Raw genomic sequence first — 25434 nt, forward strand, 5'->3', positions numbered from 1 at the left:
CATTTCTAAAATATTATTCACAGGCAAATACATTATTAAGGTATAGAAAATATTTTTTCTTTTTTTGGGTTTGTTTTTTTTTTTTTGCTGAGGAAGATTCACCCTGAACTAACATCTGTTGTCAATATTCCTCTTTTTTTTAATTTTATTTTTTTTTATTTTTATTTTTGTGAGGAAGGTCGGCCCTGAGCTAACATCTTACAATCCTCCTCTTTTTTCTGAGGAAGACTGGCCCTGGGCTAACATCCGTGCCCATCTTCCTCCACTTTATATGGATGCCGCCACAGTATGGCCTGACAAGCGGTGCGTCGGTGCACGCCCAGGATCCGAACCGGCGAACCCCGGGCCGCCGCAGCAGAGCACACGCACTTAACTGCTTGTGCCACCGGGCTGGCCCCTCTCTCTTTTTTCTTTATATCAGCAGCCACAGCATGGCAACTAACAGATGAGTGGTGTGGTTCTGCGTCTGGGAACCGAACCCAGGCTGCTGAAGCAGAGCACGCAGAACTTGAACCACTAGGCCATCAGGGCTGGCCCAAGATTTTTTCTTTAGAGGTTAAGAAACAGCAAGCAACATATCCTCTTATAAGGGGAGAAACTCTTATCTCAAAGGAAATAGTTGGGGCAATATTTCTTTCGTTACAGCTAAATGAAGGCAAAGTATTACTTGTTCAGGAGTTCACTGCAACATATTCTGAGACTTAAGAACAAACCACAATTAACATAGACGCTATTGTATACACTCTTTCTGATATACTTTCATGGTGAAATTAGGATATCACTACAATAACTGTCACACTAATCTACAACACTGGTTCAATATTAAGATTCTTATTTATGATTGGAAAATTTTGCCCCATTAAGGCTGATTTCCCTAAAGTCTCATAAATAAAACAAAACAGAATCAATCCTAAAATTCAGGCCTAATTTTGACGTTCCGCTCTGCTTCCGTTTTAGCTAGAGGTATTGAATTACAGGCACCCTAAATTTACTAATTAATTCCTCAATTCTACTCTTTTGCTTTGATCAAACTGGCAAAACAAACCACTTTTTTTTTTTAACCTCTCCTTGGTATGTCACTTCATGATATGGTATAATATCTTATGTGGTTAAATTGTCTGGTAGCTCTGGACCTGTTAACCTTACGGATTTGACATAATACTACTTCAGGAAATTGGAACAGTCCCTTTGAAAAAATTAAATATACAAAATATAATTACAAAATGCAAATATTTCAGAAGTCTATATTGGAGCACTTGAATAAATGAGGGCCACAACACAACCCAAATATTGTATAAAATGAACCACATAATTAAGTAAAGATTCGAATTTTATATAGAGTGTGCTAATGCCATCAATCTCCCATTCCAAAAGACTCTAATACACATAGCAACAGCAGTTTCTAAGTGTGCACTAATTTGTGTTTCTTTCGTGAAGTTTCTATGTACCTCTTTCTTGCTCAGCATGGCTAAATAAAAAACAAAATCAAGAGCAGACACAGTATGCATACATCCCTTGATACAGCCTCACTCAGTATAGACGTAGTGTTAGTTTGGTGTCAGGATTAAAGATTGGAAATGAACGGCATATAAGATTTTGACTGAATTTCAGTGAGATTCCTAATCACGGATGAATTTTGATCGTTTACCCAAGGCTTTAATTTTTAAATGATTCTGAATTTGATAATGTCATGTTACACATAGTCCCACTTTGTAGTTATAAAAAAACTAAGGATGCACCTGGGAATGACCAACAAGTGCCACGTAAGAATTGACAATTCCTGAAAGTAAGAAAACCATGAAATCTAATGTGACATTACTAGCTTAAACATATAGGATACTTTTCTAATATGATCAATTTAAATGTTACAATTTTTACTTGTATAATAATGTACTTAAAGTGGGGGCTTCCTATATGTGTTAGAACATAACTATGATGTCTAAGAAAGCACTGCCTATTAGATTTTCCATAAAGAAGAAAAGATGCAATAGGGTATCCTTCTCCCCACTTTTCTCAAACTTAGGGCCACAGAAAAATGGCTCTTGGGCTTGAATATGCTGAGCACACAAAAAGCAGCTGACTGTGAGAGACTCTCTGGGTCAGAAATATAGAAAAATGATGTTCTTTTTATTGCATAGTTGCTGGATCAATAGTTTGAAATTAACACTCAAAACTAACAGTGTGTATTATCAATAGCAACATATTTTTAAAGTATGAGACCTGGATTCTTTCACCAAGTAATCTATTTAAAAAAAAAAAGCAAAACTTTTAGTTCACAAAACGAGAAATTCTGACTATATTTCAGGGACAGACCAAAAAAAACTCCACAAAGAAACAATGAACAGTAAAATATCTAATTCTATATTATTTTGGAATTTGACGGTCCATGTTGTTAAGGGGGTTTTGTATTCTGGAGGCCACAGCTTAGCCAGTCATATATCCTCCTGCTTCCCAGCTAGTGTGTGCTCACGGGGAATGCAAACTAAATTTCATGTTGCCTTAAGCAATGTATAATTAGAAAGAAAAATCTGCCGCCACAAGGAAAGAAATATCCTGTACAATGCATTCCAAGGCCAAATATAGAAGATTGCTGATGTTGCCACTGCATGGCTTATATATACTTCTGGAGAGGTCCACTAGCAGCAACAACTAAAGGTAAATTCACGGAATATCTTTTTTAACGTTCTACATGTCATCTTTATGTTCAGAAGAACCTCCATTACTGATTTCGTTATTGTTATTGTTATTAGTGCCGTTGAGTTGATTCTGACTCCTGGTGACTCTGTGTACAGCAGAGCAGAACCCTGCCTCGTGTTTTTGTGCCATCCTCTCGCCTTCCACCACTACATCAGACAATACTCCACTGCTATTTGTAGGGTTTCCGTGGCCAATTTTTTCGGAAATGGGTGGCCAGGTCCTTCCTCCTTCTCTGTCTTAGTCTGGAAGCTCCACTAAAACCTGTCCACCATAAGTGACCCTGTTGGTATTTGAAATATCAGTGGCATAGCTTTCAGCATCACAGCAACCTACAGCTGCCACAGTATGACAACCGACGGACGGGTGGTGTGTTTCCCTGACCAGGAAATGAACCCGGGCCACAGCAGTGAGTGTACCAAATCTTAACCACTAGACCACCAAGGCTGGCTTACTGATTGTTACCTTCATGTCTATTTCAGTGCCATGTATTTGTTGAGCTACTGTTTTGATGATTCCGATGACAATATCCTGAAGTCCTTCTCTCTCTGAGTAGTAGTGCAGAATGAGTCCTTTGCCCTTTTCTGCATCTGTGCACCTAAAAGAAGGTGCACGCATACCTGGGTAGATAGTAGCAAGGTGGTCATGTAAAGCATCAAGGTTCTGCAATAAAGAGGAAACAGTGATGAATAAATAATGCTTCCACCATGGTAGTCGACTCTGAGAACACAAGATAAAGAAACAAGATAAAGGCTCAAATCTGAGCTGAGTGGGCAGATGGGCAGAGTTAACATTCACATAGCACATCCTTCTCTTGCTGCACTGAGACATCTGTAAGGCAAGAACCATAGAGAGCTTGAAACTAAAATAGTGTAATTAAGGAAAACATCTGTGGCTATTAATAGTTAATTCATTTTAAGGAAGGATAAATAAAGAAGTGAGATGTAAAAAGAATGCCTGAAGCAGAAAAAACAAACAGACTTATGGGCTAAAGCAAAGATAGGCATATTTACAGGAGTTTGGGGCAGTTGTAGATGAGCATTGTGATAAACAATATCAAATGTCCACAGTGAGCACATATTACCTTTTGTTTACACTAAATGCCTAAAACCTAATTAATTCAAAAAACATCAGAGTTATAAATATATGAAAATATAAGCACATTATTTTGTGAGATAATGTTTTGGAAATTAAAAATCTTTTAGAAATTAAAGCAGTATAATTTCTTCACATTCATTAGTAGTCTCCAATCAAGGTACAGCTTCATGACTAACCTGTGAAGTAATTACTTTTCGAAATTAAGTCTTGAAAAACTAATAAATTTGCCAATAAATATTTTCTGTTCTTATAGCCTCGCCATTAATTTAGAACATGCCAAATTCCCCACCACCCTGCATTACTCACGAATATGGAAAAAAAAAAAAAAAGCAGATTTTGTATAAAGATGACCAGAAGAAACGGTGCAAACCATACTTGTTACTTGGTACAGCATGGTTTTTCAACACTTAGTTCATAATGTGTTTGTGTATGTGTGTGTGTGTTGCACATATATATTAGGATGCACGCACAGCACAGCACGGTATAGGAATTTAGAGCAAGGTGGCTTTAGAATCAAGTAGACTTGGATGTAAATCATGACACTGTCATTTCACAGTAGTGTAGCCAATTTACCCAACTTTTCTAAGACTTGATTTCTTCTGACAAAATGGAGATAACTAAAATGATGTACATAAAGCACTAAGAACATCCCAGGCAAAATAATGATGTCTCAGAGATTTCCACGCTCTCATCCCTTTGAATACGTTACCTCACAAGGCAAGAAAGATTTGCAGATGGGATTAAGGTTATGGATCTTGAGTTGGGAAGATTATCCTGGATTACCTGGGTGAACCTAGCTTAATCACAAGAGTGATTGAGTCCCCAAAAGCCAAGAGAGAGAAAGTCCCGGTTATAGAGAGAGAAAAATGCAATGACAGAAGGTCAAAGAGATGGTAGCATGAAAAGAAAACGACACCTTGTTGCAGATTCTGAGATGCAGGAGACTGTGCAAGGACTGGAGAGAGGACTCTAGGACCTTAGGGCAGCCCCCAGCTGACGACCAGCGAGGATACAGGGTCCTCAGCCCTATAACCACATGACACTGAATTCTGTCAACATGTGAATGAGCAAGGAAATGACTACCCCCTAGAGCCTCTGTAAAGGAACACAGCCCTGCTGGCAACTCGACTGCAGTCCCATGAGACCTCTTATGGACTTCCAACCTACAAAATTGTGGGATAATAAATTTGTGTTGTGTTAAGCACTTACGTTTGTAGTAATTTGTTATGGTAGCAATAAAAAGCTAACACATCAAGCAAATAGCAATCTATCATAACTGGTGATTATTGCTCAAGAGAATAGGAAAAACAAAAGTCTCAAAATGCCATGGGCCTAAAAAATGCATTTAAAAAGAAAGTGCTGGAGATTGGCCAAAATTCAACTATGATTCTTCTTCCAAATGTCTCAAAGAGGCCAATTCAGGGAAACAGAAGTATCTAGTAACGTATCTGGAAAAGACTGGAGTAAGTATGAGCTAACTCCATGGGTGCCGAAATTCGAGAAATTCTCCACCAGGGCACCTAGGGCACTGTGGTTTAGTTTTCTGTCCCCTCCACTCAATCATTCATTCATTCTGCAAAGTTATTGCATGTGTATTACATATCATATGTGCAGGCTGAGGGCCAGGCAGAGGGTTGGACACAAATCTGCATGACATGGACCCTGACTTGAAGCAGTTCGTGGTTTACATCACAAACAAACATGTAGAGTGGCTTTTGATGACTAATAAGGGAGCCAACAATTCAGACTGAAGAATGGGGTCCAAAGGTTTCAAAGCGAAGATGAGAGCTGAGCCAGGCCATGAGGCTGACATTCTCATTTGGATAAATGTTTCAACAGTCTCCTTAACTGGGTGAATCTGGTGTCGTTTTGAAATGCTTTCATACTTAGTGCTTTTGCTTTCTTCCCCAAAATTACACCTGTCATACTCAAGTCGCACCAGTTCTTAATAAAAACATCAATTTTTCCTGATTGCCTCTAGAGGCTGCTATTGCTGTGTAAAAGGAATGCAATATGGCAGATAGTAAGTATTGGATGGTGTGTATAAACTACAAGTCCCTGAAGGCCTACACCTATTTTACTTGGTTGAGTAGTATGAAGGTTCTTCTATGACAAATTCCTCACGTGGAAATTCTTTCCCCAGAAGGGAAGACGTAAGGACACTCTTCAGAACCCTCCCAGATCCCTTACACTTCTGCTGATGTTGCAAAAAATGTTGTGAGAGAAAATCTGGTGAGAAAAAAAATCACTGCAAGAGTTTTATATTTATCTCCATTTCCCACAAAGTCAAAGTTGAGCTTGTTGCTGCATTTAGGAAATTCTCTAACGTAGTCAAGCCTGGGTTGTGGCTCATTTTAAAGAAAACAAAATGAGTCAAACAATAACTTAAAATATGTATTTTAATAATTTTTTCAATTTTTCCTCTACAAAATGCTTAAATATCTCAATATACCTATATCGCTTTCATACTCATTATTTTCTTCTTGTGTTATATTATTAGCACATTTCTACATGCAGCTAAAAGGTGGCATGAGGCAGTAACAATTGGTACCATTTACGTCAGCTGCACCATTGATGCTAACAAAGGCCAGAGACTGGCGAGGATGGCCCAAGACCACCATTCCATGAATCACACAAAGATAGGCACTATACCCTAAATGCAGAGGCATTTTCATTTAAATGAAAGTATTGATAATACTATGGTATTAATATTGATAAAATTTTGCTTAAATTTTTCACTTCAAAGCAAGTAGGAAACCAAAACATGGGAAGTCAGAATGTTCATGTTTTAAGTCTTTGTGGTAACCAACTCTCCAGAAATTTATTGATTTACTGAATTTAATATTAATTAAATGGACAAGTAAAGTGCTTTCTTGAAGCGAAAAGATTTAACATCACTTAATGTAATATTGATTTTCTTTAGATAGTATCTAACATAAAAAATACTCTTGGGATTTCTTTAGTTACAGCTTTCCTTACTGTGGTTTTAGTCTCTCAAAATTAAAGTGATTACCACAGCCTGTCCATTATGAGAAATGGAGCTCATGATTACAAATTAAATTTTCATTTGAGTACATTTACATTACAAAAAATGTGCCTTCTTCATAGTCAGACTATAATTGTTTGCAGCAACCTCGAAGGCCATAAAAAGGATTCTCAAAACAGTCAAGAGAAAACCTGGCCCACATTTTATAATACTATCTATACAAAGCTAATTACTCACCCACATGGCTGTACCAATATATTCTGGACAACAAGTTTCATATTAAAACTGGTATTCTGTTTTACTTCTAAATATACCCATGGAAGCAGGTACATAAAGAAAAGAGCTGAATGGCCAATTATAAAGAAGTATATACACAGAAGAGACAGAAAAAAATGGAAATACATATATTTCAGCACAAGTAGATGCCCAGGGGGAAAAAAAAAAAGCAAACTTCTAATACGCTTCCACCGCATTCTTTTTAGCTTTGTGAAATTAGAAAACGGACGGGATAGAGAGCAGGTCCATTCATCTATTTTGCCTCAAGATGCCAAAACGTTAATCTGAGGCTTTTACTGCATTTCTTAATGTTCTGATATCATTTTACTGCATTTTCTACAACCAAAACCAATGTACTTTTTCTCAGGAATTCTGCTATCTGTAAATTTGGTTCATCTTGTCACTTAGCATTTATCACTTACAGAAGAAAAACTAGTGCTGGCATCCTGGGACACTGCACTGGAGTTCTAGATTTAGTACACTCCACAGATTTAGGAAACAAAAGAGAATTTATTATTCCTTTGAGAAATACTTTGAAGTTTCACATTTGTAAAGATCATGGAATGTTTCAAAATAAATGCAAATTTTCCCTTTGTAATATGCATGGCAAAAATAAGGTCATACATAATTACAGAGGCAGAGTTTCCAGGAATTAACTACCTCATTTCCCTGATTCCAGGGCATCTAATTAAAAATTCCCAAATGATCCACATAAATGAGTGGAGTAAGACCTTGCCTTGAAAGTTTTGAGAGAGATTTTTCAGTCTCCAGGAATCATTATCATAGCGGATGGAGAGAAGGGAGTTGTCCGTGTCATTTGAGAAAATTACTGAAGTTTAGATCTGGACAAAATCTTAAAAATCACTCTTTGCAAACCTCTCTTTTTATAAGGAAAGAGGATGAGGCCCAGCATTTCCTTTCTTTATATTCCTCACACTTTTGAAAAACAAGACCAATACCAATATTTATTTATGAGATCATGTAACTGAAAAACATTTTAAGTTTTATAAGAAAGGAGTCATTTTAGAATTTGAACAAGAAATATTTAAACAAGAAAGACCTAAATAAAGTGGAAAACCCAACCCCATACACTGGGAAGCACCAAGGTCAGGGTGTGAGGAGCATGAAATCAGAGCAAGTAAGAAGTTAACACTTTAACGCTTTTCTTCCTGACTTTTCTTCTTGGAATTGCTCCTTGAGAAACAGCCTTCCAACTGAAAAGATACAGAGAATCTTTTTCAAAAGAAATAATGTAAGGCCCTATTTAAAAAGAAATTATACCAGACTCACTAAAATGATTTAAATGAAAATATTTTTTTGAGGAAGATTGGCTCTGAGCTAACATTTGCTGCCAATCTTCCTTTTTTTTTACTTTTTTCTCCCCAAAGCCCCAGTACACAGTTGTATGCCTTAGTTGTAGGTCCTTCTAGTTCCTGTACGTGGGACGCCGCTGCAGCGTGGCTTGATGCGCAGTGAGTAGGTCTGCACCTAGGATCCGAACCAGCGGACCCCAGGCTGCTGAAGTGGAACATGCAAACTTAATCACTACGCCACCAGGCCAGCCCCTAAATGATAATATTTTTAAAACTACACATAGTTATCATTACTATCCTCTCAGGAGAAATATTTTAATTAAACAAAAAAATGGTACATTGTCACAGAATTACCTGTGTAAAATGTTTCACTCATTCTACTGCTTTAAAACTCATGTTAGGGGCCGGCCCTGGGGCGTAGCGGTTAAGTGCATGAGGTCCAATACTGGCGGCCGGGTTCGGATCCCAGGCGCGCACCGATGCACCGCTTGTCAGGCCATGCTGTGGTGGCGTCTCATATAAAGTGGAGGAAGATGGGCACAGATGTTAGCCCAGGGCCAGTCTTCCTCAGCAAAAAAAAAGAGGAGAATTGGCAACAGATGTTAGCTCAGGGCTAATCTTCCTCACCAAAACGAAAAAAAAAAATCCCTCTTGCATACTACTACATTGGACAATCAATATTTTGTAAAATTGTGAAAATATATGCCAGTTATTCAAAGAGAAAACTGTCTTATAATTCTAAAATACTCTTCTTCCTTTAAAAGTCCTACCTTGTTAATTTGAAAATTGCAAGTTACAGAAATTGGCATTTTGGATGTTGAGAAAACAGTTCCTTTTGAAATTCAAAAGTTAAAAATAAAGTGGATGGTGCATTTTTTTCTAAGAAATATTACAAATAATTTAGGGAAGTATTAGAATTTCACAGCTGTTCAGGAAAATCCTCATATTTCCCAAAATAACACTTTGCACAAACATTTAAGAATTTTAGATCAGTCATCAATCCTAGATTGCTCCTGGTGGGTTGGCCAAATCACAAGGCTGTGTTTTAGAAGCCAAAACCCGGGGTCAACATGAATTGAAGGAAATCCCACCACAGGCTGAACAGAGACACTGGCAGAGGAACTCCCACGTATCTGAATTGAGTGAATGAGTGAAACTACCGTCAAACCAAAATTAGTTAAAAGAGCCAGTGTTTCCAGCAAATTATGACAGACTGTTTGTTTGATTATTCAACTGAGATTTCTATGCATATCTAAAGAGGCCCATAGTTTAAATCTTGAGTGGTCTCTAAGACTGCATATTGCTTGTTAATAGTCAACTTGGAGGTTTTCAGTGCTCCTTTTAAAGGGTTTTTTTTTTTAAAGGGTTTTTCTTTCCCCCCAAAGCCCCAGTAGATAGTTGTACGTCATAGCTGCACATCCTTCTAGTTGCTGTATGTGGGACGCGGCCTCAGCATGGCCGGAGAAGCGCTGCGTAGGTGCGCCCGCGATCCGAACCCGGGCTGCCAGTAGCGGAGTGCGCGCACTTAACTGCTAAGCCTCAGGGCCGGCCCTCCATGCTCATTTTAATTTCATTTTACCTCTGTAAAATTATAGCAGAAGTAAAGAGCACATAATGTAATAATAATGTAATACCATGGAAAATGAGTTGGTAGCCCTGCTGTGGATTGATTTGGGATCCATTCCCAGAGGCCATTTATTATCTTATTTTATCAAATATGGCCTAATCAAAGCTCCTGACTCATCTGTAAATATGTGTACAATTGTACACAAACATACTAACACAGTCACAAAAAAATAAAGAGGGGGCCAGCCCAGCGGCATAATGGTTGAGTTCGCGCACTCCGCTTCAGCAGCCTGGGGTTCGCGGGTTCAGATCCTGGGCACAGACATACACACAGCTCATCAAGCCATGCTGTGGTGGCAACCCACATACAAAATAGAGGAAGACTGGCATGGATGTTAGCTCAGGGCCAATCTTCCTCACCAAAAAAAAGAAAAGAGAGAAAAAAACAATACACAGAATGCTGTTCCAATTATCCATTGCTGCACATCAAAGCACCCCAAAACTTATTGGCTTAAAACAACAATTTATTGTTATCTCATGATTCTGTGGGTTGTCTGGACTTAGGAAGTTCTTCGGTTGGAGTCAGATGGAAGTTGGGGATGGAGTCATCATAATGCTCTACCAGGCTGGTTTCCCAAGATGGATCACTCAAATGGCTGGCAGTTGTTGCTGGCTCTTTGCTGGGAGCTCAGCTAGTGCTGCTATGTGAGAGCAGACACATGGTCTTCCATGTGTCTTGGGCTTCTCGTTTAGTGTGGCTGGGTTCCTAGAGGGAGCATCCCAAGAGCAACTGTTCCAAGAAATTCAAGAATTCTTATGAACTAGCCTAGGAAGTGCCAAAATGTTACTTCTGCCACATTTTATTGGTCCAATAATCACTAAAGCCAGCCCAGATTCAAGGGAAGGGGAATTTCACCTATTGATGGAGGAGAGGCCAAACCACATGGCAAAAGAGCACATGAGATGGGAGATATGAGTGCAGTGATTTGGGGAAAATACAATTTGCAATAATGCAATAGGACACTGGAAAGTAGAGATGAGCACGTATTAAGGTAGAAATACCATTAAATCGGACAATCCTTACTGGCTGTTTTCTGATGGAGCTGTCAAATCCTATATATTCTCTACAGTGTTTTGATCAATATACTAGAAGCTTCAGACAGAAATTTACTACAGCAGCAGAACAGAACCACACATTTTATTCTTAATTTAAGAAAAAGAGGTAGAATAGAGAAAAAAATCCTTGCTGAAATATGGTCTTATCTTTAAGATGATACATCCACGTAAAATGTATAAAATCCAAAAAATCAAAATAAAAATGTATTTCTATTTTTCTTTATCTCTTTTTGATAAATCAGGTTTTCACTTACTAAGTCAGCCAAATGATAATAATAAATTCGAAGGATTATCTACTTTTATCAATAGTCCACAAATTGATGGTTTTACAAGAGATTAAGAAAAATCAATTACAAACTATGTAATGTCTAGGGAAAAGTAATGTTTCTAAAAAGCTTCCTCTAAAAATATTTCTTGTATTTTATTACTTTTGCCATTTAGGGTTTTAAGCTATTTTTTTGTTGAGGTCTTGAGGTACATTAAAAATAAGCCAAATGCAAAATTTTTAAAATTGAATTTGGGAGCACAAGACAGATTAGATAAGGAGGGCCATGAGTTTGATATTTGTAGCAAGCCTTCCAAAGGGGGGCTGTCCACTATTTAAATAGTTAAAATTGTTAAATTGTTCAAATTGATTAATCAAAGGAAATGAAAAAATTCATGTGAAAACCAATTATTTTTCTTGAACTAAACTACATACAGTATCTATACAATATGTCCTTGAATATAAAATTTCTGTAAAGGACAGAAATATTATCTCAATAAAATAGCCTGGACCAAATAAAATATATATATACATAGAATTTAGAATTAACTAATTCTATCATTCAAAGACTCTCTTTTGATTGCCTATTATATGCTGTGCCTGGTACTCAGAAAACTTTTAAAAATTATTTCAAGGAAAGCAAAAATATGTATATTTAATAGAGAGCCATTCTTAATAATGTATTCAACTGAGAGGCTGGGGAGAGAGAACTTCCGAGGAAGTCCTCTGTGGAACAATGAGTGGTCAGAACTCCCCAGTCTAACGCAATGGTCAAATGATTTCTTGGGTTATGATTTCAGCAGCTATTTTATTTTTCCCTGAGAGCTTCAAATGGAAATACTAGGATGAACATTTAAAAAGTTTCAACAGATACAATAACATAACTTGTAAATTAATTAATAAACACTAATTTGCCATGTCCACAGGAAAAGAAAATTACTCTAGTGTGTGTCTGTCTATTCTTCTATATTTCCAACTATGATTCATCTCCAAATAAAGTTATATAGTCTCACTCAAAATAGGTTTTTGTTATCCTTAATAAAAGAATTAATCTTGAGCGATTGGTTTATCTGCTTCCTATTTTTATACAAACAACAAATCTTCATTAATAAAAAATATATATATATATATTCATTCATTCCCAGATACACAAATTGCATCAGGGGAGATATCATCATTAAGACATTATGCATGGTCTCTGGTTTCATGAAGTTTACATTCCAGCCCAACAAACAGGAAATGATAATATAGGGTGAGAACAACCGTAGCTGAGAAAACAGAGTGTATTATGAAAACGTGAGAAATGCGAATTACCCTGACTCAGATAGGGTAGAGATTGGAAAGAGGAGTGGAGACTTTCTGGAAGAAGTAATTTGACCAGCAGGATAAATAAGATTTATCCAGGTGACAGGAGCAGGAACAGTGCTCCAGACAAAGGGAAGAGCAGGTGCAAAGGCTCAGAGGATAGGAGAGGAAGATTAAAAAAAAAAGGTTCTAAAAGAAGTTCTGTTTGGCTGGGCTGGGGGAAAGGAAGAGGACGGATGGCTAGAGGATGCAACTAGTTTCAACTGTTTTAATTATTTTCAACATTTTCCAATGACCAATGGGGAGTCACTGCAGGGTTTAAGCAAGAAATGATATGATGAGATATATTCGCATTTTAGAAAAATCACTAGAGTTACAGACAGGAGAAGAGATTGCAAGAGTCATGAAGAGAGGGAGGGTAACTATCCAACCTCTAGATAATGGCAGACTCTCCCAGGGAAGTATAGGGAAAATAAAGAAAAGTGGTAGAATTCTCAAAATTCAGTGTTTAGGAAATAGATCATAAGGATTTGGTGATTGGTTAAAATTGGGGGTGAAAGAGAAAGAAAAGTCTTTAAACTCTCTTTAAAACAAGGCCCAGTGTATCTCAATCTTTAGTGAAGGGTTGACGTCTACCACAAAGAATGTTTTATTAATTTATGCAACGACAAATGTCAATTTTTATATGTGAGCTAGGATCTTAACACAATTTATGAAAATCAGTTGCTTTATTTATAATCACTTATATAGAAAAAAAGTCCATTTAATTTCTACGTGATTAGCCTAATCATTACATATCTACTTTAAAGAAAAGCAATATTTTAATACATTCAATTTGCTCTTAGGATATGCAATTTCAAAATCAGGAAAAAAAAGAATTAGATCAAAAATGTACAATATTGATGAAAACTTCATAGTAGTATAACTTTCTAGTTTCTTCATTGTTCACCCTCACACTGAAAGAAAAATAAAATAAAACTGTATGTAACTTAAAGATATGTTAACTAAAGCTGCCTATTGACTTTGAAGTAAAAGGACTTAGAACTATAATGCTGTCCAACGGAAATAGGAGGCAATAAAAGCCATTAAAGCAAGCCACAAATACTAATCAAATATGTAATGTTAAATTTTCTGGTAGCCATGCTAAAAAAAGGAAACAAACAAACAACAAAAACAGGTGAAATTAATTTAATGACATATTTTATATAATTCAATATATCCAAAATATTATAACTTCCACATGTAATCAATATAAAATATTTATGAGCTATTTTGGCATTCTTTTTGTACTGTCTTTGAAATCTGGCGTGTGTTTTACACACAGCACATCACATTTCAAATGCTTAGTAGCCACACGTGGCTAGCGGCTATCCTACTAGATAGCGCAGCTCTAGAACATAGAGAAACGCACAAGAGACTGCTTGCTCTCTTACTGTGCCATTGAGATTGGCACAATGAGTAAAGGTTAAAAAAAAAACAATTTGTAAATCCCTTTGAGTACTTGCTTTGTTACGTACATGTAGCCATTGAGAGAGAAACTTATAATTAAGAAAGAGGAACTGCGAGTTGAAACTTTGCTGATAAGGTGACAGGAGTCTACAAAGTATTAAAAATGGAATATGTATTCAAAACTCCAAAATCCCAAAATACTCTTAAATATCAAACTCTAATCCATTTAAAATAATTCACCGAAATAGAGCCTGTTAAAGCTTAACTTATATGCCTCCTGGCAGCTACCTCATTTGGAAGTGGCAGCTTTTTTTTTTGACACCAGTAGTTTGGTAAATCCATGGCAGGGGAGAGCAAACCGGTTTCCATCTTGATTTAACACTGGTTTAAGTTTATAAGAAAAATGTCACTATGTAAACAACAGACATTTTGATTAAACACTAAAGTTCTTATTTTGGCTGTTAAATCAATAACGCAGCTGGATTGAAAGTAGTTTACATTCCCTCAAAACTGGGCTTTGGTTCAGCTAGTATTGCAGTGACATCATTTTCCAGCAAGATCTGGCTGCTTTCAGCAGCCGGTTTAGAAATATCCTTTACAAACAACCACATAATTTTCAATGTTAACACATTTCAAAAAGGGGGTCTCACAAATCCTAGTGCTTAAAATAGGACAGTCAATCCAGAAATAGCCTCTCATCTAATGTGTAATTTACTAGTAAAAACTTTTAAGGTAATGTTAACAAGAATAGAAGACAAATGCCTTTGGTGACATTATTTATCTTGCACTTCACCTGAAACTGACTTGGGAAGGTCTCCTATTTTCCTTTCTATAGTAGATTAATTAATATGTTACTTGGCGCAATGGTTCTCAGATTTGTTTTGATGGCAGAGCACCTGAAACCCATGATACTTTCTCCTAAACAACGAGCTCTGGGTAGAACGTCCTAGATACTGAAATACTATTTAATTACGCTATACAAGTTAGGAATACCTTTCAAATAGAAAGCGAGACCATGGTATGCATCTAAAACATAAAAGGACAACTACTAGCACATAGAACCATTTATAAAAAGGCAGTTGAACAGGTCGCAATAGGCCATGTTGAGTTTTTCAGAAGACATTAATGTACAACTTGCATATTCAGCATCAGCAACCAAAAGTTAAGGAAAAAGTATGAAGCAAAAATGCTAAAATGTATCCAAGACCACCCAATAACTATTATTTCATGTGAATCAGAAACAAGTCACTGTGATTCCATTTCAGCAGCAAGACACTCTCATCAACATGCTGAACAGAAGTATTCTAGAGCTTATATTTAAGAATCACAAACTCAGACCCTTTAACTACAGCACCTCAAATTGCTTACCTGTAGAAATTCTCTGACGTTAGATCCCAGGACGCGCAAGATTGTATCATAACCAGATTCTTGACAAAAGACAAAAAACATCTTCCCAAACATTTGGAGGATTTCTCCAGCATTGAGATCTATTTTATAAGTTTGAGAGAACAAGAACAAAAAACATATTATAGGTGGAATATTGTTAATGGGAAGAATGAAGATAAGTGCACAGTAAAAAAATTTTAAATATCCTCAATTTGTGTGCAGAGTGAATATAGATCACAGGAAACAATTCCGGCAGGGACAAGACAATGAAATCTGAGAGGACAACATATTAACATGTTAACAGTGTAAATTTGTACTTATAAGTAAGTCAGTTTCTCAGCTTCTATGACAAACTATTTAATTCATTTTGAGCTTTTTAAAACATATATTTAATGTATTATTTATTTTTCCTGAAAAATATAGAAAGATTTTGAAAATTATCAAGAATGCACTTGACAATATTTTGGTATAAATAGTTTTCTTTATATAAGTATATATAATTAATAAGGTGGTTTCATACAGTACATACCCTAATATCCCGCTTTTTTAAATATCCAATCATTAATATTTCCTAAAATTTTTAGATTTTTTTCTGTAATATCAATTTTAATCCCATCTTATTCAACATAGGGATGCAACAACTTATTTATGGAAATGGAAAATGTAGGCTGTTCCAATTTTTAATAATATAAGTAACTCAGAAATAAAAACATACATAAATCTTAATCAAAGAAATCTAATAATTTCTTTAGAAAAAATTACTAAAGCATTTGAACATTTCTTACAAGACTTTGACAATGCAAAATAATTTTCCAAAAAAGTTGTCTTAATTTCCTATCAGATTAAAAATGTGTATGATTTCCCCTTTAACTCTACCCTTTACTAACTACTTACTTTTTTTAATTGCCAAATTTATATGAAAAAAAGATATTTCATGTTTGTTTCAATTTTGATTACTAATGGGGCCGGACATTTTTCTTCTTATTATTAGGAATTTACCATTCTTTTTTTTTTAATTCTTGTATTCTGCAATAGATAGTGTTTGCTCCTCTAATTCTATTTGGCAAAGCTAAAAAGCTTGTTTCCATTCCATCCACACTGTAGCCTCGTTATAAACCAGGCACTATGAGAATAAGGGATACGACTTTGAGAACAACTTTTTTCCATGAAGGTTTTTTTTGAACTTTGCTTTCTTTGCATGAGCTTTGTCTGATATAGATCTCAGTTTCCTTTTTCTTTTACCAACAGCTAATAAAACATGATTGCAAAAGAAATTTGTGAATAAATATTTTCTGCATACTATACATTTTTAATTACTGCGTTGTTGGCACTGTAACTGAAGTTATTATTATATTATCAATAATTTTTTTCCTTCTCCATGCATGGCTTTTTGTGGGGAAGGGCAGAGAGCTCCTCCTTTCTCTAAAGAGCTTTAAAAGGAAAAATAGGACTCAGCATAGCCTGAGTCTAACATTGTATGTGAATGTCCTCCACACCAGGGTTGTGCAGTGTACAACCTGTAAAACTATACAATGTGATCTTGGACCAGGCAATCCTTTGGGCTTCTATGTGTAACTTAGCCAAAGAACGAAAGTCACATTTAACTTACTGAGGACTTTGCTTGCAGCAGCAACCAAATCATAAGTTTTAGAATCATCATATATTATTCTGACAAGAAACTGCCCTTCTTCATCTAATTGTGCCTCTTTTCTGGAAAACAAAAGTGAGAGAGAGAAGCGGGAAAAAACTGAAATAAAAGAATAGCTACTATAGCCATAATGATTGTATAAACAATGGTTTTGTACCCTAAATAAGATTTGTTTTTGGCAAATTTGTTGAAATCAATGTCACGTACTTAAACGTTTAGTGATTAAGAAATTATTTCACATCCCCCTCATGAAATTAAAATGACATAGTTAAGTATATTTTAGCAAGACTAACATTTATATAGAACTCTAACGCCCAATACAATACCTGATATTAAACATAATCAAGAAATGTTTCAGTTTAATAAACAGTTAGCAAATATTTGTTGAGTCTCTATACGTGCCAAGCATTGTTCTAGGCATTAGGGCTGCAGCGTTTAGTAAAAGAAACAAAAATAGCTGACCTGACCTCTTGGAACATATGTATGAGGGGAGACAGATGAAGCATAAAACCAATAAGTAATATATATAATGGTAAGTAGTTTGGAGAAAAATAAAGCAGAGAAGGGGGGTAGGGAGCTCCAGAACAACAGCCGGGAAGCCTCGCTGAGAAGCTGGCAATTGAGTCAAGTCTGAAGGAGCTCTGGGAGTAAGCCATGGGCAATCTGGGGAAGTGTGTTCTGGGCAGAGGGGAGAGCAGGTGCAAAGAGCTAGGTGGAAGCAGCTTGGGGTTGGAGGAACAGCAGAGGCCAGTGTGGCTGGAACGGAGGCAGGGTCAGAGTAGCTAGCTGTAAGGGAAAGGATCAGAGAGGTAACAAGGTAGGCATGGAGATCTGAATTTCAGAGCCCAGAATTTACTAGCTGAATGAACTTGGGCAAATCACATAAAGCACACGAGCATTAAAACCCCTCTTTTCTAAAACAGGAGCAATAATATAACCCACCTTCCACAACTCTAAAGAGATACAGTGTGCAAAAGTATGTTCTAAGCTGCTGAAGCATTATACATATTACTAATGACCACAGTACTTCCCATGTGGTCTTTAAAAAATTGAAGAGCTATATATAAGACATAAAATTCTCTCTTTTATTGAACATACACAGCTATTAAATGAAAGAAATATACGTTCACCACCTTGTCTTTTTAATGCCAAGTCAGTGAAATATCTCAAAATTATGAAGATATAATACACAAACACTAACTTATCTTTTGATAAATGCTATATCTTATTAATTCTAATTTCTAATTGTATAAAAATATAAAATATGAGAAAGGAAAAACTTAAAAAAAATCCTCCACTCTTTTGAGATAACCACTGCTATTGGTTTATGTTTGAATATTCTTGCGTATATAACACACACCAGATCATACTGCTTTAAAACCTCCTTTTTTTTCCGCTAAGGAAGATTAGCCCTGAGCTAACACCTGTGCCCATCTTTCTCTATTTTGTAGTGGGTCGACACCATAGCATGGCTTGATGAGCAGTGTGTAGGTCCACGCCTGGGATCGGAACCTGCAAACCCCAGGCCACTGGAGTGGAGCACACGAACTTAACCACTACACCATAGGGCTGGCCCCTAAAACCTCCTTTTTTGACTTAGTATTTGATGGACATCTTTTCATGTCAACAAGTATATTTTTATACTTGGACTGCATAAAATTGCATTGTACAAACATATTGAAGTTTTAGCAGATATTCAGATTGCTTTTATTTTTTTCACAAGTATACATAATGTTGTGATGAATATCTTTGTAACTAATAATTATATTTCTATGTAAAAATAGAAAAAATGCCTAGAAATGGAATTGCTGATTTGAAGAATATGGATAGCCTAATTTTTCTCATTTTGTCACTAATATTTTATATGAAACAACATTGGTCTACAGGTTGAAATTTTGAAGTCTCTGATTTAGGGCAATCTAATAAAATTTAAATAAAATTTAATTAAATATATAATAAAGTGTAAATTAATTAACATTCTCACTGTGCCCTATTCTCTTTCTTCCAACTGGGATAAATCAAATGATATAAATTTCTGTAATAAACTCAGTTTCTCGAAAACACTCACCAATTCATAACAACTGTTAAGTGAATGAGATACAAACAGAATACACAGTCCCTCTGCATTAAACGGAGGAATGGCTATTTCTCTAGAAATCCCCTAACCATGAGTCAATGCATTCCTTCTTTCCTTTCTCACATTTTTATAAAATAAACTCCCTTATCTTTTAAGCTTTACTTCCTGAAATAATCAGCCCAACATGCTCCCTGGAGGGAAGATGAAATATAAATTAAACAGTAGTACAGAAAAGGAAATAACCATCTTCTCTTTAAAATTTCACACTGAATTTCAATGAATTATTCAAAAGACTTAGGATTCCTTATTTACATTTATCTTAGAAATCTTTGCGAACTTAGAGTCGCCCTTTAATTACTCTTTTTTTTTCCCCTGAGGGAGGAGTTTTGCCATAAATATTTGAGCACCTATTATGGCCCAGGCACTTTTCTAAGCACTTTATTAGTATATCAATGACCGAAATAGATAAAGATCCCTGTCCTCATAAAGCTTACATTTTAGATGGCAGAAACAAGCAATAAGCAATAAACATAATATATACTCAAATTTTATAAACTATTACAAGGTGTCTAATGCTACAAAAGAAAGTAGATGAGGATAAAGAGATGAGAGTAGGGATGTAGGAGAAAGGGAAGGATGCAATATGAAATACAGTGATCATGGGAGGCTTCCCAGAGAAGTTACCACCTATCTGAGCAAGGACTTCAAGAGGCAAAACTTATTTCTATGACCTAATCTTTCTGGACCCATTTCCCTTCTTTCTGTAGCCCACTCTTCATCTTCTTCTCTTTTCAGGGGAAAAGCTAATTGGAGATATTACAAACACTTTAGTGAGAATTGGTTTAATATATTAAACTGAATAGGAGAATTTACTGCGCAAAAGGAGTAATATCCAAATGAATTAATTTCAGGCAATATGGCCATTGAAGCTAGTAGAAATTTTAAGGTAATAAAGCTTTCTCAGTATGTCTCAATTCTCAATACTATTTTTTTCTAACTTCTAGATAAATTTATATTTTGTTCAGACTTCATGCTGTCAAATGTTTTAGCCTCCAGAGAGTGCAGAGATGTGATAATAGCAATCTCTCAGATATATCTTCCAGATCTATCTGCCACGATTCTTTACCTTTAATGGCAACCTTTAACGGCCTCCCTTCCAATATTACACTCTTTCTTCTCTCCTTAGTTTTGAAGATATTTTTTTACTGTCTACCTGAAATCTCAGAGGATGACTAGCAAATGTAAGAAAAGTTGGGAAATAAGCTAATATGCAGATTACATAAACAATTTACATAATTCAGATAATATTATATCATAATTCTCCATCCCCCACTTTGTCATAACTTTCAAGCTTTTTTCTTAAAAGCAAAGGATGAATCAACTACATAGATATAACATTTCTAACAAAATTTAAGATTTATTTTCTTTATATGTAGAGTTTCTTTTGTGCTTAAATTATCTAAATTCAGCCAAGTATACTAATCAAATTTTCTAGACTAGCTCATTCTTTTGGAAAATATATATATATGTGTATATATATATATATATATATGTGTGTATATATATATGTGTATATATATATATATATATATATATATATATGTGTGTGTGTATATATATATATATATTTTCTTTTTGGTGAGGAAGATTAGCCCTGGGCTAACATCTGTTGCCAATCTCCCTCTTTTTGCTGAGGAGGATTGGCCCTGGGCTAACATCTCTGCCCATCTTCCTCTACTTTATATGTGGGACTCCTGCCACAGCATGGCTTGACAAGTGGTGCATAGGTCCACACCTGGGATCCGAACCTGTGAACCCTGGGTTGCCGAAGCAGAGCGATCGAAGTTAACCACTACACCACTGGGCCGGCCCCTTGAAATATATTTTTTGAGAGTCTACTTTGTTTAAATTGTTGCATCACACAAAGCAATTATGTAATTCCCAATCATTTAAATTATACTTAATTTACATGTGAGGAAAACCACAAGCTCCTTTAAGAAACAATTTAAAATGTTCCCCAAAATGAAAGACTTTGGACACACTTTCTTTTCAATAACTTTTAGATGACAACAAATATCATATGAAGCCATTGGTAAACTAGAGTAAAATGTATTCACTAGTGCTCATCTTTCAAATGGCAACCAATAGAACTATCATCATATATCCTAGTTTGTGTTATTACATTCTGTTGCTTTCTGTTATTATTATTTTTAAAATCCCTTGGATAACCCCAAATGGATATAGTCTTCCACTATTTCCAAATAGTATGAGTTGCAGTAGTTCATGTTATCTTCACCTATGTACTCAATAACTGTGTTTCAGTCAAGCATTAAATTTTTCTCTGTGGTGCATTACTCAATGAAAGAGGTCAGCAGACAGTATAAATATTTAGAGAGATTATCGGTACATTGGCCTAAATGAGGTTGGATGAGGTAAAAGGGCACTTTCTTTGGCTAACAAGTAAACCTAGACAGAGAGAAACTCACTTGGCTTCATCCATATCATAAGTCGTTGTCGTCTTTCCTCACACAGTGTGCAAAAGAAGCAACTAAGCTAATCCCATGTGCAGCTGCACTAAGCTCGAGCAAGTTCACCTCCTGGTTTTTCAGTTTCCTCGTCTGAAAAACTGAGTGACACCAGTACTTACCTGGAGTCGTGCTGACTGGCAGAATTAATCTATGCAAAGGGCTTAGAATGTGCTTCTCACACACTTAAGGCCCAGTACGTCTAATCGGGACTAGCCCAGTAGTTGACAAAAAAGATGAAGGAGGAGGGGTAGGAAGAGGAAGAGGAAATGGTGAGCGGAAGAAGAGGGAAAGAGGAATGCAACAAAATCTTAGGGAATTTTTACTTAGCATCAAAATAATTAAACTAAAGGTGCACCTAATGTGTTGATTAGTGGATAGAATTTATTAATCCAAATAGCCAAAAACAAGTTCTATCTCCCCAAAGAATTTTAAAAAATAAAGACCAAACTCTCATCTGGGGACAAAATGAGAAATAATCATATTCTATGTATTTGTAGCCACAATGAGTGTTTAAATATTGAGTGGGTATATACATGAAGAATTTCCCCAGTAGCAATTAATTTCCCACTTACTTTTAGAGATGGTTATTTGTTGGAATTTAAACTGATCATTTATTTACATTAATTACCTTTCCCCAAAAGGGTTGCAGGTATTTTTATTATGGTGGTGTTCTGTGGTTTTGTGGTTTTGGTTTTTGTGTTTTGTTTTTTTTAATCACTAGTGCCTAACTCAAGGGCCTGAAACAGGGCATGTGCTCAACAAATGTGTGCATGTTTTAAAAGAAGTGAATGAATTAATTAAATATATTTCCCCTATGTGTTTCCAAACTCCTTACTAAAAAAATCAAACAATCAAACATTACTGGCAAAAGTCCATTGTTTGTTTTCAAACTTAGGAATTTTTTTGCTATTTATTTTTTAAAAGCTAGGTATATAATTTGTCAGAAACATCCAGGCAGCATTTCTCATAACTCCATACTTAAGGAGAACTTCCTTAACTACAAAATGTGAATGTACAAAAACTGAGTTCCTATTCTGACACTGAGTTCCTGCTATTATCCATTTTTTTCAATTAATTTTAGTATATTGCAAGGACTGCTGGCTTTTAGGTAAAGAAGTCTCCCGTGGAGGTATGAAAAGAGTTGTTCTGAAATGGGAGAGCCTGAATGCAGGCATCTTGAATATGGAGTCTCAAAATAAGGTCTGATCTCAGGCAGGATAGGTTGGCACACATCCAGAAATCAGCCTGACCAATGACAGCTCAACAGGGTACTGATCCTTTAAAAACCATTATCACAGCACATGTTGTATTAAAAGACAGTATGTAGATGTCATCTTGACAATAAATCCTAAGATGGTCCGTTTTTAATGAGCTGCAAGGACATCATAAATGCTAGGTTGTCCCCAACTATTATTAAAATTAAAATCTCCCACCATAAAACACAAATAACTATATGTAAAAACTGAAAAATTAAAAAAATCTGTTTTGCTTTTTTCTGAGTGGTTGTGAAGCATTAATGGCCTCTCAATTTTCAATAGTCCAATCCAATGATTCCTGATAAGTCTGAATCTCCAAAGGGGAGACTCTAGTTTGAGGGAGCTGCCGAGGGGAGAGACAGGCCCCATAAATGCAGCCATGGCTTCCTGCTTGGACCCTCTTCCAGTCGATAAAGGTCAATTCTTTCAAGTCAGTGTGTTCACTCATCCAAGTACTATAAACTGTAACAGTAAACGCTCTCATGAGTGACATGGATTTAGGCAAAGTAACATCACTCTTGATATATAATTGCATTTTTTTCTGACTGTGTCCAACTTGCCAGGAGACAGTCTCATTAGTAACTGCCCGAATTCTGAAGACACATCCACAGACATTTCACATGAGCCAATTTCTGTAGCTTCATCAGACAAATGAATTCACTTAGATCCTTGTGTGTGCACTTCATCAACCCGCCTCGTGAGCACACCGAGTCACAGGTCTTCTTCTAAAAATAAATAAGAGGCTCAAAATTTATGAGTCTCTGATTTTCTGTAGTAGATGTCCTGGTTGGTGAATAAAACCACCTTTAAAAATATGACAGCCAAAATCACCTGTACAAGTGCTTGAATATTCCAGGAGAACAAAAACAAAAATGGGTAGTACTAAAACACAAATACGTTGTGTCCACACTAAATTGGTTGTCTTTAGAAAAGAGAAGGTCATAGGTCCTTCTCTTTGGGGGAGAGCACACAATAGGATCATTACAAGCCTACCTATGTCCAAATCCCTGCTCTGAGGATTAATAGCTGAGTGGTCTGAAGCAGGGTTTTAAAGTCTTAAAGCCTCAGTTCCCTTATTTATAAAATGAGAGTAAAGAGCAACTCTATTTTCTATGGTGGTTGTGAGGATTAGGTGAGATAATGAATATAAAGCATTTAGGAGTGTGACTATGGAACCATATGGTAAGTGTTCCATATATAAATATACATATATTTTCATTATATATATATATTTTTGAATATATATTCAAAATTGAATGACATGGTGAGCATTCTCATCGGTTTTTAAATTTAATTTCAGCATTGCAAATATTTATCTACGTCTATGAGACTGACTTTAAACAGCACCACACACACCTGCCTTTTAGACACTTGCTAAAGGATTCAATCTTATCCTGAATCTAATCCCAAAACTGTCTTTTGGTATATGAAATTGGTAATTCAACAACAGTGTTCTTAATCCTTTCATTATATCCAAGTATGAACTCTGACCCTTCCAAAAGGAGATGCTATAATTTATTGCTAAATCTTCTGCCTTTGCTGATATAACAAATGCCCATTTCAACAGAGCTTATATTTTATTAAAGAGGAGTTGAAGATGTCACCATTCTGACATAACAAATCCTGGTTACAGAAAAAAAAATATCTGTGATGAATATACATATGCTCTATTCTCTGGAAAGTAAAATGTGGAAGATAATTCATATATATATGGAGTTGGGGGAGAGAGAAAGAGAGAGGCTTTCCCCTAGGCAATAGTTCTAGAAGCTAGAGTCTAGTGAGACAAGATAGGCATTAATTAAATAATAATAGAAATACATAATTATAAACTCTTGCATGTACTATGAAGGAAAAATACAGTTTTGGAGGTGAGAGAAGTTTTCCCTTAAGAAGTAACATTTGTTTGGCCATCTCAAAGCTGAGACTTATTTACATTTATGGGAGGGGGTGGGGAGAGTGAAGAAAAGGAGACCCTTCTAAGCACAGGAGTTATCCTGACACATGTAAACCTCAGCATGGTTCAGGAACTGAAAACTGGCCCGTGAGGCTGGAGTGCTGAGAGCAAGTGGACATGTGGACTGAAAGGTTCTCGTGTTTGGGTGATTTGAAGATTGAGCATAAAGAATTTCAATAAAGCAACAATTTAATATTTCATGATTCAACAATGAAGGGCAAGTAGATCAGAACATGCAATAAAACCAAAGCCACAGTACCAAAGAGATACAATAAATACTTCAGAACGTTTACCTTTTACTTGGAATAGAAATTTCTTTAACCTCAATATCTTCTGATATAGAAAAAGGGGCTCCATTTTGCTAGACCTAAACAAATACCCCCTTTCCCCGCTGTTTCCTCTTTAACAAACAAAGAGGCAAAGGAGCCAATAGAGAAGCAGCAAGTAATCACATTGTCTGAAAGTCACCCTCTGAATTGGCCCAGTGATGCAGATTTCTTTAAGTGGGTTTTCCTGT

General features: G+C 36.0%; 1 protein-coding gene across 1 annotated transcript in view; it reads right to left on the reverse strand.

The window, feature by feature from the left end:
- Positions 1-25434, reverse strand: part of GUCY1B1 (guanylate cyclase 1 soluble subunit beta 1) — a 45949-nt gene that overhangs the window by 13322 nt on the left and 7193 nt on the right. Inside the window, exons 3-5 of the mRNA XM_004420947.3 lie at positions 17064-17164; positions 15437-15555; positions 3160-3357 (exon numbers count right to left, since the gene is read on the reverse strand). Of these exons, the coding sequence (XP_004421004.1) occupies positions 3160-3357; positions 15437-15555; positions 17064-17164 (418 nt within the window). The remainder of the gene's footprint in view (positions 1-3159; positions 3358-15436; positions 15556-17063; positions 17165-25434) is intronic.

The sequence above is a fragment of the Ceratotherium simum genome, chromosome 12 (assembly GCF_057802395.1).
Source record: "Ceratotherium simum simum isolate JZ-2026a chromosome 12, ASM5780239v1, whole genome shotgun sequence".
Lineage (NCBI taxonomy): Eukaryota > Metazoa > Chordata > Mammalia > Perissodactyla > Rhinocerotidae > Ceratotherium > Ceratotherium simum.